The sequence below is a fragment of the Monoraphidium neglectum genome (genome assembly GCF_000611645.1).
Source record: "Monoraphidium neglectum strain SAG 48.87 unplaced genomic scaffold scaffold00470, whole genome shotgun sequence".
Lineage (NCBI taxonomy): Eukaryota > Viridiplantae > Chlorophyta > Chlorophyceae > Sphaeropleales > Selenastraceae > Monoraphidium > Monoraphidium neglectum.
This window is the reverse complement of record NW_014013158.1, coordinates 10562-27287: the sequence shown is the minus strand read 5'-3', so window position 1 is coordinate 27287 and position 16726 is coordinate 10562. Positions and strand designations below refer to the sequence as shown.

Sequence of the window (16726 nt, the reverse complement as noted above, 5' to 3'; positions counted from 1 at the left end):
GCGTGCGCAGCCGCGAGGGCCCCGCGGCGCTGGATTGGTGCGTTGCGGGCTCGCCGCGGCGGTCGGGCGCGCGCGCGGCGTCGCAGCCCCCGGCCCCTGTTTTCGTGTTGTGTTGAAAGCTCTCGAGTTATTGCACAGCCACAGGTGCTGTTGAGCGCAAGGAAGGGCGGGAATGAGGAGGGGGAAGGCTGCAGATCCCAGGCGCGGGGCGGCCGCGGGCGCGGCGGCGCTTCCGCGGCCGAAAAGTGGGGATCACCACACAAGTTGTGACGGCGGGGGCGGCCAAGCAGCCTGCTGCAGGTCTGCTGAGAAGCAGCAGCAGTGGGCTGCGCAGCGTTTGCCTGGGGCTAGGAGGCGAGAGTGGCTTTTGGGCATGGCGCGTCCCACAGAGCGGACGAAAGCGCGAGGTGTGCGCGGTGCAGCGGCGCGGGGTCGCCGCGGGTCTGCAACCCGCGGCGCCGCTTCGCCACACCTTTGCCCGCGCGCCGGGTTTCTTGCGCCGGCCCCCGGCCCCCGGCCCCCGGCCGCGGCTGGGCTGGCGTCGTGCGCACTGCCCCATCTGCACGTGCGTCGGGCCGGTGGCCTCTGTCAGTGAGACTATCCACCTGAGTATTGAGTATCCATTATACATCACAGCAGCCCTGGCGCAACTATTCACGTTGACCGGTCGCACAGCCTTTTGAGGGGACGCAGCACCACAACCATTTAAAAACCACCGAGTAAGAGTGACGAGACACACGCTCCTGTGGCCTCCATCAGTGGCGTGGAGGGGCGTGTTTTGGCGCTTACATTGGTAGGAATTGGCAACCATGATACAAGTGACAATGTTGCAGCCCAAGAACAAACGAGGCACTGGCAACGACAGTTGAAATGCTGCCAACGTGAATTACTGCCGGAACGGCCGCCCAAAAACAAAAGGCCCTGAGCATACCCAGTTTACAGCCTGGTGTGGGTGCAAACGCCTCTCGCAGCGCAAGCTCACAATCGTCATCTACAAGGCAGCATGTTAAGCGCAGACGGCGCCCGGAGGCATCAGCACAAGCGTGCCGACTTGCCTCAGAACCACGACACAGCCGCGGCACCGCCGCCACCCGCGCCGCCGCCCCCGCCGCCGCCGACGCTGCCGCTGCTGGCACACGCCGCTGCGAGCCGGTCAATCTCGCCCGCATACGGCGCGAGCGCCCGCGCCGCAACCGCCACCCCCTCCCTGTGCTGCGCCAGCGCAGCATCGGTCGCCTCGCACCGCGGGTGGCTCTCCACCAGGGACGCTTCCCACTCCGCCGAGTATACGAGTTTGACCACGTGCCGCCGAATCCCAGGCTGCAGCAGGAAGCGCCGGGCCGCCGCCGCTGCTTGCGGGTCGCCTGACGCGAGAGCGTCGGCCGGCGGCGGCGGCAGCCGCGGCGCGGGCGGCGGGCCCGCGCGCGCACCGCGGCCGCGGGACTGGGAAAGCCAGGCGGTGAAGCAGTAGCGCGGCGCGCGGCTTGGGAGGACCCTGCAGACATCGCGGCGAGGCGCGCATGAGCTATCACAAGCGCGATACAGAGGGCCGGGCAAAGGGCACGGAGCAAGGTGGGCACGCACTCATTCGCGCCCCCCAGCATGCGCGGTGGCAGGCAGCAACAGCTCTGCTTGCAGCTTAAGCCGGAAGCAGCGGCCAGGCGGAGGGCTGACATTCAACCAGACGCGCGGGCTATGTGGTTGCAAGCAGCCAGGCATAAGTGCCGCCCCAGCGACGCCTGCAACGCGTTGATATCAGGGCGGGGCCGCCACCTGTGGTGCATCTGCGTCGACGAGAACAGCACCAGCCGCCCTGCCAGGGGCGCCACATCGACAGGCGGCGCCTCCGGGAAGGGGTAGAGGCGCAGCTGCCCGCCGTGGTCGGGTGTCCAGCCGTCGTTCAGGTAGAAGATGGCCGTCACCTGGGTGACACGAAATTCGCAGGGTTACGTCAGTGCCGGGCTGGCGTCGGGGTGTGGGCGCCATTAGCGTGACAAGCCAGCGTTGCGCTCGCGAGACAATAAGCCAGCCACACCAGTGGCAGCGGCGCCTGCCGATCGCTGGCGAGGGCTGCCAGGCGCATGTGCTCGCGTCCAGAGCTGCGCGTCCGCCCCGTGGGTGCGGCCCTGGCTCGGCTTGCGCCGCGGCCTCCAAAGCTGGGGCTGACGCACTCGTCAAGCAGGAGAGGAAAGGCAACACTCCCAGGTGCCCACCTTGCGCCCGTCCAGCTCCTCTTCAGAATCTGTGTGGATTGGGAAGGCGCCGCCGCCGCCAGCGTTGAACTGCGCCTTGATGCCGTGGGCGTCCAGGCGCAGCCGCGGCAGGAACAAGCTCAGCAGCACGCCCAGCGAGCCGTCCGCGTCGATCGAGGCCAGCAGCGGCGCGGCCGCGCGCGCCTTGGGGTCCAGGGAGATCTCCGCCTCGTAGATCTGGGACTTGGGGAGGAGGTCTGGGGTCGCGGAGCCGGCGCGCACGAGGTGCGTGCAGTTGGGGCGCACGAGGCCGTCGGCGGAGCGGAGGGCGTCGATTTCGGAGCGCAGGGCGGCGGCGGCGGGCGGCGGGAGGGCGCCGTCGACGACGGCGTACCCCTGTAATGTGTGTGTGTGTGGGGGGGGCTGGCGAGTTATAGTCTAGCCGGCCATGGCTTGCTGCTGACGGGCTTTCAGTGAGAGGAGGGAGTCGCTGTGCATGCGGCTGCGCGGGGCGCCGGGCGCGGCAAGCGCAGGCTGCCCCAGTATGCATGCGGGGGTACCTTGGCCTGCAGGTGCTCTGCCACAGCAGGGGTGATGCACGACTGCATGAGCTGTGTCCATGGTAGCTGCTGCAACGGGGCTGGTGTTGCTGCTGCTGCTCCCGCCGTGTACGCCGACGCTGACGCCCGCCGAGTGCCACACGCCGTCAGCAGCTCGAGCAGCGGCATGCGGCTGAACGCACCGGTCAGCAGTGCGCGGCGAAGCATGGCCGCGCAGAGCATATCTATTATCACGCAAGCAACGTGCTTTTTGCTTCCAAAGCTCGTTGAACTGGTTTCCGTCAGGAAGATCTGATTGATCTTTGCTCCGATATCATCGATCTGACAGTTGACAACAGAACACAAGTGTTACTAGCAATGGGCTTGAGAAGCGCTGTGCGGTGCTTTCAGTGCACTGCAGCTGCCTGGGGTCAAGGTCCCCGGGCCTGGGGGCAGCAGCACCCCTTCAATTCGCAGCAGCATGCGGCGCAAAAGTACTTGGACCTGTTGTTAGCGCGGCTGTGTCCCAAAACCCTCAGCAGCGCAGGCGTCGGCGGCGCACCGCTCGCCGCCGCCGCCGGCATGGGCAGGGCCGCCTTCGCCACATTCACGCCGTCGCGCCTTTACCCGAAGGCCTTCAAATACACCACCGAGGACGCCGCGTTTTGGGGCATCATCGGCGCAAACGTGCTCGCCGCGCTGGCGTGCAAGGCGGAGGCGCCTTGGGCTCGTGAGTTTGTAATGCGGCACATGCGCACGTCGGTCGAAGCGCTGGTGGACGGGCGGTATCACACACTGGTCACGTGTGTGGTGTCACACTACAGCCTAATTCACATGGCCATCAACCTGGCGATGCTGGCGGTGTTCCGCAGAACGCAGCCGCTCGCCGCGGGCAAGGTGCGGTTGGGTTGGGCTCCCGGGCGCCGCGCGTCTGGCACAACCGCAGCCGCCCGGGACCAAGGCTCAGGCGGGGGCCGGGTGATTGCGGGGGCCTGGGCGCCTTTCGGCAACTTACGATGCTTGCCTGGCTCAGGAGGGGTCTGGCCGCAGCGGCCGGCAGCACTCAGCAGGCCCTGCACGCACTCCGGCCCGCAGCAGCGCGCGCCGACGTCCTTGCCTGTGCCCCGCGCCCCCTTGCGCGCCGCCTGCGCGCCGCAGCTGCTCGAGCTCTACGCGCTCGGCGGCGTCGCCGGCGCCGCCGGCCATGCCGCGTACTGCTGGTGGGACGCCGGCGGCCTGCGCTTCGGCACACAGTATGCGCTCAACACGCCCTCTTTCTTTGGGTGCTCGGGCGGCGTGGCGGCGGTGACGGCCTACAAGGCCGTGCTGGAGCCGGCGGCGCTGCGGATGGTGGGGGGCATCATACCGCTGCCAATCCTGTTTGCACTGCCGCTGTACTGCGCAATGGAGGTCAAGGAGGCGGTGAGCGGGGTGCGGGCGCGGCGCCGGGGGTGGGGCCCGGCAGGGGTGCAGTGGCGGTCGCGAAGGGAGAGGGGGTTGGGGGTTCTTCAAGAAGGGGCCGGGGTGCATCCAGGCTTCCAGCCAGGTAGGGTCTTCACGCGGCTGTGCAAGGGCATTGGGCCACCTGTGTTGGCAAGCAGCCCCCCGATAGTCAGCCCTCACGCCCTCATGCCTATCACCACTCCTCTCAGGAGTACTGCGATGGGTACCCCGCAAAGCTGAGCGGCGCGGCGGTGGGTGCGGCCATGGCGATCCTGACACTCTTGACCCGCGGGCGTGCGAGGCCGGCGGGGCCTGGGTAGTGAGGTTGCAGATAGGCGAAACCCTGCGAGAGCTGCCCCGTGGCCGCGGGGCCTTGACCAGAATTTTGACCGCGTCTCATGTGACTTAGTGTAACACAATCGGAAGCATGGACGGCAGGCACGTGAATAGTTCAGCTGATGTGTTCATGTCCCCGACAGAAGCTATCCCAAGGTCAGGACGCTGCTGAGGGACGGATGACGACAGGCGATGCGCCAGAGAGTGGTTGCGAGCCACATCGTCAGAGTCGCTGCGCCGGCGAGGGTTTGCGTACAAAATTTTGTAACATCTATGATATCAACGGCTTTGAGAGCTCGACCGTCCACAGAAGGCTGCTGGAGAGGGCCAGCTGGCCCGTCGGAGGAGCCCCAGTCACCGGAAGGGTGAAGCCGGGATCGAAATGCTTGAACGCTTCAAGCGCTTGCTCGTGCACTCCTAAATCACTCATACGCATTTGCTTCCAACAGCAACTTCACATCATCCACGCGCTACTAGCCACCGGGCTCGCTCATGTCGCAGCCCCACCTGCTTTAGCCCGTGCCCCAGCCCAACCAGGATGTCTGGCGTCAGCCGCAGGCAGTGGTGCTTTAACAAGAAATTCCCTTGCACCACTCAGTGGGTAGCATAGAGAGCAGTGCCACTAGCGATCACGCGAAGCCGCAAGCAAACCTAGGAGAGGATCGTCGCTTTGTCGGACCCTCTGCAATCCGTATAGTATGGCAGCCATCAGCACCTGCCCCTCTGTGGCGGCGCGCCGCTCCACCGCTGCCGGAAGCGTGCCAGCCAGCCGCGCCCAGCGCACCGGCGCCGTCGCTCGCCTGGGCGCCGCCGCCCGCCCCGCCGCGGCTGCCGCTGGCCTGCGCCGCCCCCGCCGCGCGTACATCGCGCCGCGCGCGGACGTCAACGCCGACGCATTCGGGGCCCCGCGGATGCGCGCCCCTGCAGCTTCCGATGCGGCGTCGCGCGCCAGGGAGCCCTCAGTCCGCCAGTTTGACTTTGTCGTCGTCGGCTCCGGCATTGCGGGGCTGTCGTACGCGCTCAAGGTCGCCCCCTACGGCAAGGTGGCGGTGATAACGAAGGACGGTGCCTCAGAGGGCTGCACGCGCTACGCGCAGGGCGGCGTGTGCGCCGTTCTTGACCCACTCGACTCTATTGAGAAGCACGCGCGCGACACCATGGTGGCGGGCGCCTTCCTGAACGACCCCAAGTGAGTTTCTATATGACAACCCGCACAGTCGGGCTGCGCTTGGGGGCCGCATGCGACCAGTGCGTGGGCATGCACAGGCATGCCAGCGCCCAGAACAGGTGTCAACCACGGCGGCCGCGCCCCCGGCCAGCCGTTGCATCCTATGCAGCCCTCCACCTTGCACACAAGCGTCGATCCTGCAACAACCCATCCGCACTGACGAACCGGCAGGGCCGTCGACGTGGTGTGCCGCGAGGGCCCCGCGCGCGTGCTCGAGCTGGTGCAGCTCGGCGCAGACTTCACGCGCAACGGCGACGGCTCCCTGCACCTGACCCGCGAGGGCGGCCACAGCGACCGCCGCATCGTGCATGCGGCTGACCTGACGGGCGCGGAGATCGAGCGCGCGCTGCTGGCGGCGGCGCGGGCGACGGGGAACGTCGAGTTTTTTGAGCACCACCTGGCGGTGGATCTGGTCACAGATGAGGTGGGCAGCCCATTTCGCTATCTTGGTGGGACGCGAATGGCGGGGTTGTGTTGGCTGCGAGGGCGTGGTCATGCGCGCGGCGGTGTGTCGCTGCGGCAGCCAGGACGGATAAGACTGGGTCTTTGGGACAGAGTTCTGCTTGAAAGCAGACCCAGCTGTCAGGAAAAGCAAGTCGGCCGCAGCTTGCGCAGGCTCCGGTTCGGGCACACCTGGGCCCTGGCGCCCGTCCCTGCTGGTTGCCGCAGGGCGCCCTTGTGACCCCTGCTTGCGTTCCTGCGTTTTCTGCCTCGCCGTGCAGGTCGACGGCGCCCCCCACTGCTTTGGCGTGGACGTCCTGGACACGCGCGGTCACAAGATGTGCCGCTTCCTGTCCCTCGCGACGATGCTCGCCAGCGGCGGCGCGGGGCAGGTGCGGTGCGGTGGGCCACGTGGTTAAGCGGGGGCCGCGGGTGCAGCACACGAGGCGGGGTCTATCGGGCACTTGCGCCGGACGCTCTGAATCCGCTGGGCTCCCCCTGCCTTTCCTTGCCGCACCCCCCATACCCCTCGTCCCTTTGTCATGTCTTGCCTGTTCCTACACCTTGCTGCATCACTCAGGTGTACCCCAACACCACCAACCCCCAAGTCGCGACCGGTGACGGGATCGCCATGGCCTACCGCGCCGGCGCCGCTGTCAGCAACATGGAATTCGTGCAGTTCCACCCGACAGCCCTCTACTCGCCGCCGCGCGCCGACGGCGGCGGCGACGCGGGGCGCACGTTCCTCATCAGCGAGGCTGTCCGCGGGGAGGGCGGCGTGCTGCTCAACACGCGCGGTGCGGGGGGACGCGGGAAACAGCGCAAGGGAAGGGCGGGTGGGGAGGCAGGTGGGGAGGCAGCAGGGGGGCGGATTCGGCTGGCCAGGTCCGCCCCACCAGCGGCGGTGCGAGGGCCGGCTACGCCGCCACGCCCGCATGCTGTTTCAGGCTGAGCTCGCGCCCGCATGACACGTGCGCCATTCTCACACAAGCTCGCCCACACAACCCTTGCACTCACATGCGCTCTGCATCTCTTCCTTGAACAGGCGAGCGCTTCATGCCGTCGTACGACGAGCGGCTGGAGCTCGCGCCCCGCGACGTGGTGGCGCGCGCGATTCAAGACCAGATGACCTCGACCGCCTCAGATCACGTGTGGCTCGACATCAGCCACAAGCCCGCGGCCGACCTCCTGCACCACTTCCCAAACATCGCGGCGCGCTGCAAAGAGGAGGGGATTGACATCACGCGGGACCCGATCCCGGTGCTGCCCGCGCAGCACTACACCTGCGGCGGCGTCTCGGCTGGTCTCCGCGGCGAGACGGGGGTGCAGGGCCTGTACGCGTGCGGCGAGGTCGCGTGCAGCGGCCTGCACGGCGCCAACCGGCTCGCATCCAACTCGCTGCTGGAGGGGCTCGTGTTTGCCGACCGCGCGGCGGGTCCGAGCGTGGCGCACGCGGAGTATGCGCTGCGCCGCTGCGGCCGGCAGCTGCACTACGCCGCCGCCAGCGCAGACTTCAGCGGCGCCCGCGCCGCGCGGCCACTCGCGGGGCCCGTGCGCCAGTGGGCGGCCGCCAAGCGCGCCGAGCTGCGGGGCGCGATGTGGCGCGCGGCCGGCATTGTGCGGCGGCGGCGGGAGCTCTCCGAGGCGCACGCGGCGGTGTCTGCGCTGTCGGCCGAGGTGTCGGCCGTTATGGCCGGCCACGGCGTGGCGGCCGGGCTGGTAGAGCTCTCCAACCTGGCCACATGCGGGGAGCTGATCCTGTCGTGCGCACTGCAGCGCAGGGAGAGCCGCGGCGGCCACTACATGCCGGAGTTCCCGGCGCCGGCGCCGGGCGCCCCGCGGCCGTCGGTCGCAGCGCTGCCACGCGGCGGCGCGGGCGGCGTGTCGGGCGGCGGTGGCGCCGCGAGCGCCGGGGCGGGCGCTGGCGGCCCAGCGCCGAAGAAGAAGCTCAAGCGGTCTCAGATCGTCCAGCGCGATCTGGCCGTCAGGTCTACGCCGCAGGACCAGCAGTGATGCGGAGACATGGCCAGAGGGCAGGGCTGGCGCAGGCGCTGGCAGAGGCCCCCCCCGCTCTTACAACACAGCAAGGCAGGCTGGGCATTGTGCCCTCTGCAATGCGCAGCGTGGGAAGGGAGATTCGTGGGGCGGCCGCGGCCCATCTGCCTTGCCGCGGCTGGGCTTTTCGCTCGTGGCGCTCATCAAGGCGAGGCTTGCGCGCCGCACGTGCGCCACGCCTCCGCACCAAAACGGGTGGTGAGGTTTGTTGCCGCGTTGAGTTACAGAGGGGCTGCGAGGCGCTGCCGGGGCTCTGCGCTCTCCTGCGGCTTGGTTGTCAGATGGCTTTTCAGGGGGTTCACAATTTGTTAGCAGCCAAGACTTGATCTGCCGTGATTCGATTCGCATTACTATGCCGTTGGCTTACGCCAGGCGGAGAGGCCTCGTGGCCGCCGCCCTCATCCGCAACCTGCTGTGCATTTCGCGCGTGCGCGAACGGCGCCCCTCGCGTGCCCGGGATCGCCGTGCCGCCCCTCGGCTTTGGGCCCCTTACCAACATCCCACGGGGCGTCCGTCCCACTGCCCCCCGGCCCCCGCCCCTGGCACGCCTCCGTGCGCGCGGCTCCGTGCCGCGCGCATGGCGTGCACTGGGGTTGGGTATTGTATACCACGGCTGCGCTGAACCAACCAGCCAGGTGCAGTCTTGCATGCTGACGGCGATTGCGCGCACGGGCCATGCGGCGCTGGTTTGATTCGCATGTGCTGCACCTGCTTTGTATGGCCCCTTGCATGAGATTCTGCAAGTGTGGTGTTTTGCATGCATGATGCTCGGCTGCCTGAGAAGTGGCAAATCAGAAGTCTGCGCGGTTCAAGGCGCGCGCGCGTGCGCTCGGCTGTGTCGCCTGGCCCGAGCCTGGCAATTGTGGGGCGGGCTTGGCTGCGGCTGCAGGCGCCCGCACACGTGTGGGGGCGCAGGCGGCTCGGCGGGCCTGGACCTGTCTGCGTCTGATTCAACGCTGCTGAGGCTCAAGTTGTACCCATCGCATCAACAAGTAATAAGACGGTGTTGCTCAAAAGGGCATTCAACTGGGGTCCTTTGCAGGATGCCAAATCAGCGTACCGAATTGTGCAGGTGCCGACCTAGTCAGGCAAGCATCTGGCGTGGGGCGAGCCACTACTGGTGGTGTGAGAATGCAGATGTTTGATGGTTTCTGAGTGGGACGCTCCCATTTTGAGCAGGGGCGGGGGCGGCTCTCGCGCCCTGCCGCTGAGGAGTCGGGCACGCCCTACACAGTATGCAAAGTGACACCCCGCCGCCGCCTCATGAGCTATGTGACAAAGAGTGCATGAGACAGCTTGATAGTCCACACGGCTTGATCTCTTTGTTATCGCATTTTACTGTATCGATCACTGAAGGTACGGTATGGGTCGAGCCTTTCAGCCTGTTTAGAGGGCTCGTGATTTTGGTGGATCATCGCCATCGCGCGCAGAAATAAACCCATCTATGAGCGCGATGGGAGCCTCGGGGGCGGGCACTCAGCACAAATACGGTATCACTGCCCCACCACCCGCCCCACGACACCAGGATCCAGCGAGGGCCTCGCCGCTGGTCATCTGCACACACGGGCTGCGCCTCGACCCCAGCGGCCACGTGCAGCTTGGGCCTACAGCTGGGCCATGGCCGCTGTTTCCGCCGACCCTGGCGCCGGCCAGCTGCCCCAGCCCCCTGAGCTGCCGCAAATGGACCCAGTGGCGCAGCGCATCGCAAAGACGTTCGACGCGCGCGCCGCTGGGTGCGCTGCGGCACGCGCCGCAGCAAGGACGACAGGGCGCTCTGCTGCCGCCAACCAGACATCACCCTGCAACCATCACGCCCCAATGGGTGCCCCTTGCAGGCCCTTGTAGGCTCGGTCACGGCCGCAGCCTGTGCCCGCAGGAACCCTTTTGCTCCTGTGCCTCGCCACAATCACTTGCCCAACCCCAAATCCACCACCCCCGCGCCTGACGCCCATCCAGCTATGACTCAGACCAATCCATCCACGGCCCAATGGCCGACGCGCTGCTGGCGCGCGCGGCGCCCGCGGCGGGCGAGCGCGTGCTTGACCTGGCCTGCGGCACCGGCCTGGTGGCGCTCGCGGCCGCGGCGGCGGTCGGCAGCAGTGGGCGCGTTGTGGGCGTGGACCTATCGGGGGCCATGCTGCAGCAGGCGAGCTTGTGTGCACCAAGGGGCGTGCGACGTGACAGAATGCCACAGGATATGCGCAGCATTCGGGCCTTGCCTCGTTAAGGCTATGCTGACCACACCTGCGCCGCTTACCAGCGAGAAAAGTTGGCACGAACAAAGCGGCACCGCAACGCCTCCTCGACACTGTCCCCAAGCACCCTTTGCCATTCCGTCACCCTCGCACTCTGCGCAACTTGCTTGCTTGGTTCAACCAAACTTGAGCACAGGCCCGCGCGAAGGCGGACGCTGCAGGGGTGTCATCCTGGGTGGACTGGGTGCATGGCGACATTGAGGACTACCCATCTCTGACATCAGCGCTGACGTCAGCGCTGGCATCACAGGCGGCACTAGGAGGCCTGGAGGGATCCTTCGACATCATCGCCTGCAGCGCTGCGGCCCCTTTCTTGAGGGATGCTTCACAGGCGCTGCGCCGCTGGCGATCGTGGCTGGACCCCGCCCGCGGCCGGCTGGCGTTCAACAGCTTCGTGGTGCCTGCGAGTGGGTGGCAAAGGCGGGGGTTGTAGGGCACTGGCAGGTGACAGAAAGGTTGCATTTGCTGCTGCCTGCGGACTGGCAGGTGCGGGAAGGCGTGCACGCATCTGTAAGACGTCTACTGCTGTCGCACACACGGCAACAGGCCCCACCCAAACGCCACACCTTCTGCCGCAAAACCCTTTACCCGGCCCTGCAGTCCTCGACTTTGGGACGTTCTGCGACGTCGCAGCGCGCCACGGCCTCGTCATCCCAGACCCATGCGCCCGCCTGGGGTCGCGCAAGCTGGTGCAGGACGCCCTGGCTGCGGCCGGCTTCAGCCGCGTGCAGGTGGACGAGGAGCGCCAGGAGAGGTGGCACAAGGCGGGGTCCCCGCAGGAGTATGCCGAGAAGATGTGGCTGTTCTCGGCAACGGGCAACCCCCACAACCCGGTGGACGAGACCGTGCTGCCACCGCCGGCGCTCGCGGCGCTGAGGGCGGAAGTCGTCGCGGTGATCGCGCGCGGCGCGGCGGAGCGGTTCGAGGAGGGGCGGGGGGTGATGAGCCCCTGCACCCTGCTGCACGTTTTGGCGCGCCCGTGACTTTGCCCTGGAGGCTGCACACCTGCGCCAATTGCGATTGGCTGAGGGTTTTTTCCGCAACATTTCTGAATGTTTCATAAGGATGGTGACATTTTGTTCAAAACGCTATGGTCACTGGTCTCGATGTTTGCCTAGGATCTTCAACAGTAGCGCAGCGGGTTTTGGGCTGTTGCCCAAAATCGTGGGCGGTTGCAGCAACTCTGAGGTGCTGCTGGCGGATGTGGGGGTCATGCACAGATGCGCAATATTTCTTAAGGGCCCTCCAGGCATGTAGCTCATTGTAACGGGCAGCGCCGTGCCAGTGCTAAGCTGATGTGTGCGAAAATGACACCCTTGGCGCTGGTGGCACTGGGCGCACAAGGCAGCTTTCCCACGTGGCTGCTCTGCTGGTATATTATCTAAAATCATTCCCAAATATGATGTTGCATCCAAGCCTTACCGCACCGCGAGTTTCGTAAAGTTGTCATGTGGTTTGATCCTTCGTGGACCCGCCTCTTTTGCCTCTTCCAACCCGCGACTAGACAACGCTGAAGCCGATCGACTGCATCTATGGCCTCGAGGTCCACCGTGAATGCACAGGTGTCACTACGCATCAAAGCCGCCCACCCGCCGCAGCCAAGAGTCACGAGCAGCGGTGGCACATGCGCGCCGATGCCGCTGGCGCTGCGCTGGCCGCCACGTGCAGCCTCAACCGGCAGCTGCATAGTGGCCAAAGCTGCTCCCAGTTCTGGCGCCGGCCAGCCGCCCCAGCCCCCAGAGCTACCCAATATGGACCCCATCGCCCAGCGCATCGCCAGGGCCTTCGACGCGCGCGCTCCTGGGTGGGTATCCCCACAAAGGGATGGGCGACGCCGCCCGTGACAAGCGCGCTGCGCCGGCACCGCAGGCCAGACAATGCCAGCACGGCCGCTTGACTTGTGACTACCACAGTTGGGCCTTTGCAGGCAACTGCAGAGCCTGCTGCGGCCCGATCATCCTCCCCCTTGCATGACTCTCTGCAAAGATCCAAACCACCAACCCCCCCCATCCCACCTCTGCTCCAACCCCCATCCAGCTACGACTCCGACCTGTCATACCACGGCCCCCTAGCCGAAGCCCTGCTGGCTCGTGCGGCGCCCGCGGCAGGCGAGCGCGTGCTGGACCTGGCCTGTGGCACCGGCCTGGTGGCGCTCGCGGCCGCAGCGGCGGTCGGCAGCAGTGGGCGCGTCGTGGGCGTGGACCTATCAGGGGGCATGCTGCAGCAGGCGAGCTTGTGTGCACGATAGTCGAGGTGGATGTCACAACAGGGGCGCCGCTGCGCTCGCACCGCTTGCGGCAAGTGACGTGCTGCGCTCGATCGCTGCCTTGACCATCCCCCAACCGCTCAGGCCTGGATTGTAAGCGACGATTACCAGTGACAATGCATGCACGCATTGAGTGGTGTAATGGTGGCACCCAAACTCCAATTCACCTCATGCATGTGCCCACGCCTCTCCTTCACCCTCAAACCCCACGAAACTTGAGCACAGGCCCGCGCAAAGGCGGACGCGGCAGGGGTGTCGTCCTGGGTGGACTGGGTGCACGGCGACGCTGAGGACTACCAATCGCTGACATCAGCGCTGACATCAGCGCCGACACCACAGGCAGCACCAGAAGACCTAGAGGGATCCTTTGATATCATCACCTGCAGCGCGGCGGTGCCATTTCTGAGGGATATACCTCAAGCGCTGCGCCGCTGGCGCTCGTGGCTCCACCCCGCCCGCGGCCGGCTGGCGTTCAACGGCTTTGTGGCGCCTGCAGGTGGGTGGGCAGGGCATCATCTGCAAGGCCGGCAGCGATGGAACCGTGTTTCCTGGCGCCTGCAGCCACAATGGCCCGGCAAGGCTTGCACACATGCATCTGCCCCACTCCGACGAGTGTCACCCGCCCCCTGGAGAGGACCACCGACTCAAGAGCTGTGTATGTCACTGCCGAACCCATCCTCGCAGTCCTTGATTTCGGAACGTTCTGTGACGTCGCCACGCGGCACGGGCTCAGCGTTCAAGACCCCTGCGCCCGCCTCGGCACGCGGCAGCTAATGCAGGATGCCCTGGCCGCGGCCGGCTTCAGCCGCGTGCAGGTGGATGAGGAGCGCAAAGAGAGGTGGCACAAGGCGGGGTCACCGCAGGAGTATGCAGAAAAGATGTGGATCATGTCGTCTACCAGCAACCCCTTCAACCCCGTGGACGAGACCGTGCTGCCGGCGCCGGCGCTCGCGGCGCTGAGGGCGGAGGCCACCGCCGAGATCGCGCGCGGCGCGGCGGAGCGGTTTGAGGAGGGGCGGGGGGTGCGCAGCCCCTACACGGTGCTGCACGTTTTGGCACGCCCATGACTGGGTGGTGCTGCAGGGGCGTCGTCCCCGCTTCGCGGCTTTGGCCAAGACGTGTGGCGCTAACGACGGCTGGCTATGAACGTACGCCCCGTCCGCTTTAGGCGGCGGAGGCTGGGGCTAAGTCCGCGTATGATCCATACCAGACCTCTGCGGTAATCATGTTAGCTTGAGTTGTTTGAGGTCATTGGGCCAGCGAACGGCAGGAGGGGGCTGACCCAGCCGTTGCACAGGGGGGGGGGAACTGGATGGGTAGTGCACTGCAGGTGTGGTCGTGGAGCAATCCTGCTAAGGCGGGAGGGGCGCAAACATAGCAGCTGGCACACAATTGACTCTGTTGGACCGCAAGTGTCGAGAATGCTGCCTTCCGCATAGGCATTTCTTCTTTGCACTGGGGCCCGCTTCATCCCGTTGTCTTGCAGTTTGTTTTGTGCCAAACTCACCTGTGTTTTCCCGACAAAACGATGTCATGCCACACCAGCATCAGATGCCAACTGGATATTTGCAACAGCCCTGACCTGTGTAATCTTTGATTTAAATTCAACACGCCCAGCGGGTATCATTGGACCCTCGGTAACGGCCATCCTGCACAGTCGAGCTGCACTCCGACGCTCTCGTGCGTCCGTGTACGCGTGTGTGTGCGTGTGCGTGTGCGTGCGTGTGTGTGTGTGCGCGCACGCGCGCGCGTACGCACGCGTGAAAATTAGTCGGTCAAGTCAAGGAGTGGGCCAGCCCCCACAGCGGCAAGCTGTGCTGACGGATCAGAATTGCAAACCCACAGTCAGGCAACCATGAGGGACTAAAGCACTATGCGCAAGGGTCTAGTCGACCACGCCCAATTGGCCGCCCGCTTGCTGGCCTGCAATTCACACACACGCGCACTGGCTGTCGGTGACGCAACCAGGTGAAGCTGTGATGACAAGGCGTGACGCACCGCGCCCACCGCCACCACGAGCGAAGAATGCACCAAACACGAATCACGAGGTCGCCCACAACATAGAATCCCTGCCCTGCCAAGATATCGCAGCAAACCCGGTTCGACGGATCAAACTTGTTGGCCGTAACCACAAAAGTTCAGCTGTGAAAATGCAGCTCTCCGCTCGTCAGACATTGGCATCCTATGTCCGCGCCCGGCAGCCGGCTCGGGCGTGCACGTATGCGGCCCTGCCACGCAGCACCGGCCGCGGTGTTGCGTGCCGCGTCGCCGCTCCAGAAGCCGCCACAGAGCTGGCCGTCGCTTCTGTCAAGGACAAGGCTGCTTCTTATCTAGAATCTTATGCTGTTCCTGCAGCTAGGGCAGTGCTTGAGCCTGTAAGCTTTGGATTGCGTGGATTCAATGCGGTTGCCATGCAACACAACTACCGTGTTTTGTCCTGTGACGGGGCTCCACCCTTGTGGCTGTGAGTGAAGCGCTCACTACAGGCCTCGCACCCTCGCATGTCTGCCTGCCCAGCTTTCACATTGGCCTGCCTATCCTGGCCCTCCAATCCCTTCTGCCTGCATCCTTTCGCTGGACGAGGAAACCTACGCGACACAGCCCCGGCACCCCTCATCAACATGTGCACGCACGCGCCGCCTCCCGACCTTCCTCTGCACCCTGCACCCCCGCAGTACAAGGAGCCCGAGGCCCTCCTCTGTGCCCTGCTGGCTCTTCCCGACCTCGACGCCGCCCTAGACCCCGCAGCCCCCGCCCCTGACGCTGATGCGATCGACAAGGCAGCACGCCTGTCCCGCGCCGTCGCGGCCGCCATGGACGCTGCATACGGGCCAGAGCCCATCGCAGCCGCAGCCGCGACAGGCATCCCGGAATCCGATGCGACGTTCACAGTCGCTGACGAGCTGCTGGCCAAGCATGATGTTGACGCCAGCGCCGGCGCCGAGGCTCGTGCTGCGGCGTCGAGCCCCGCAGGCGGGGCTGTCGGCGGCGATCGCGCCTTCGAGACGGCCGCGGCGCACACCTTTCTGCAGCGGGTGCTTTACAGGATCAACCGCCTGTCGCACTTCTGGTAGGCATTATTTCTGGGCACCCTGATGGTGGCAGCTCAGGCTAGCTGGGGTTCCATCATGCCCGCTCACAGGTTCGCGACCACATACTGCAGTCCGCACCCTCTCTCACACCGTTTGGTCGCAGCGGCGCCGGTGTTTGCGGGCGCCTGTCGACCAGCGAGCCAATCCGCACCTGCTTGCATGCTCGTCCACCACGCCCACACTGGACATATCCCCAACACCCCAACCCTCTACAATTCGTGTTTGTTTGCACTTGTTACAGAGCCCCACCCCAACCCCACCCCACCCCAACCCCGCCAGGTATGACGACCTGGAGTCGTACTCTAACGAGCGCAGCCTCTTCCTGCAGGCGCTGCGCAACACGATAGAGCGCCGCTGGCAGCGCTGGGAGACGGCGCAGCTGCCGGCCGGCGTCGCGGCGCGCTGCGCAGAGGCGGGCCTGGACGAAGTTCAGCAGGCGCTGAAGGAGGGGTGAGGGGGGATTATTTGGCTGGGATGTGGGGCTAGGCTTGCATGGGTGTGTGTGCAGCACGTTTTGGTTGCACCACTTTTGGGGTCGGTGGGGGGGCGTTTGGGTGCGATGGAGGTGGTGCATTCTTTGGGGTCTTGTTTGGCGGCAGTTTGTGCTCAAGCTGGGTTGCAATGCAAAAGGTGTGGTGGAGACGCCGACGCCAGTCTGGCAACAGCCCTGGTAACGGGAGGGCCCTTGTGACGCTGCGGCGGCATACACAAGCGCTTTATCACCCACACCACCAGCGTACACTGCTGTAGTGTCCCGCAGCTTTTCTCAGCACCCACGAACCCAACCCACGCCCCCACACCACGACCCCAAAGCATGACTCAAGACGCATACCGCATGATCCCACGCACGCAACCCCCCCCCTCCCGCCACTCCGCCCC

The 16726-nt window shown here is 65.9% G+C and overlaps 5 protein-coding genes across 5 annotated transcripts in view; 4 read left to right on the top strand and 1 right to left on the bottom strand.

Moving 5' to 3' along the window:
• Positions 1-1056: 1056 nt before the first annotated feature.
• MNEG_3660 (hypothetical protein) lies at positions 1057-2800 on the bottom strand (the record flags this gene model as incomplete). The annotated part of the gene is made up of 4 exons (XM_014047868.1): positions 1057-1495; positions 1774-1922; positions 2214-2588; positions 2753-2800. The coding sequence occupies 4 exons, from the start codon at positions 2798-2800 to the stop codon at positions 1057-1059; spliced, it is 1011 nt and encodes a 336-aa protein (XP_013903322.1).
• Positions 2801-3109: 309 nt separating this feature from the next.
• On the top strand, positions 3110-4494 carry MNEG_3659 (hypothetical protein; the record flags this gene model as incomplete). Its single annotated transcript, XM_014047867.1, has 3 exons — positions 3110-3628; positions 3890-4153; positions 4384-4494. The coding sequence occupies 3 exons, from the start codon at positions 3110-3112 to the stop codon at positions 4492-4494; spliced, it is 894 nt and encodes a 297-aa protein (XP_013903321.1).
• A 714-nt stretch (positions 4495-5208) lies between these two features.
• On the top strand, positions 5209-8192 carry MNEG_3658 (L-aspartate oxidase; the record flags this gene model as incomplete). The annotated part of the gene is made up of 5 exons (XM_014047866.1): positions 5209-5699; positions 5910-6162; positions 6461-6571; positions 6760-6976; positions 7225-8192. The coding sequence occupies 5 exons, from the start codon at positions 5209-5211 to the stop codon at positions 8190-8192; spliced, it is 2040 nt and encodes a 679-aa protein (XP_013903320.1).
• Positions 8193-9851: 1659 nt separating this feature from the next.
• On the top strand, positions 9852-11472 carry MNEG_3657 (hypothetical protein; the record flags this gene model as incomplete). Its single annotated transcript, XM_014047865.1, has 3 exons — positions 9852-9967; positions 10191-10390; positions 11090-11472. 3 exons carry the CDS (start codon positions 9852-9854, stop codon positions 11470-11472), a joined length of 699 nt encoding a protein of 232 aa, XP_013903319.1.
• A 2161-nt stretch (positions 11473-13633) lies between these two features.
• The window catches only part of MNEG_3656 (hypothetical protein), a gene marked incomplete at both ends in the record, with an annotated part of 6767 nt that continues 3674 nt past the window's right edge, over positions 13634-16726 (top strand). Inside the window, 3 exons of the mRNA XM_014047864.1 lie at positions 13634-13777; positions 15431-15825; positions 16127-16297. Of these exons, the coding sequence (XP_013903318.1) occupies positions 13634-13777; positions 15431-15825; positions 16127-16297 (710 nt within the window). The remainder of the gene's footprint in view (positions 13778-15430; positions 15826-16126; positions 16298-16726) is intronic.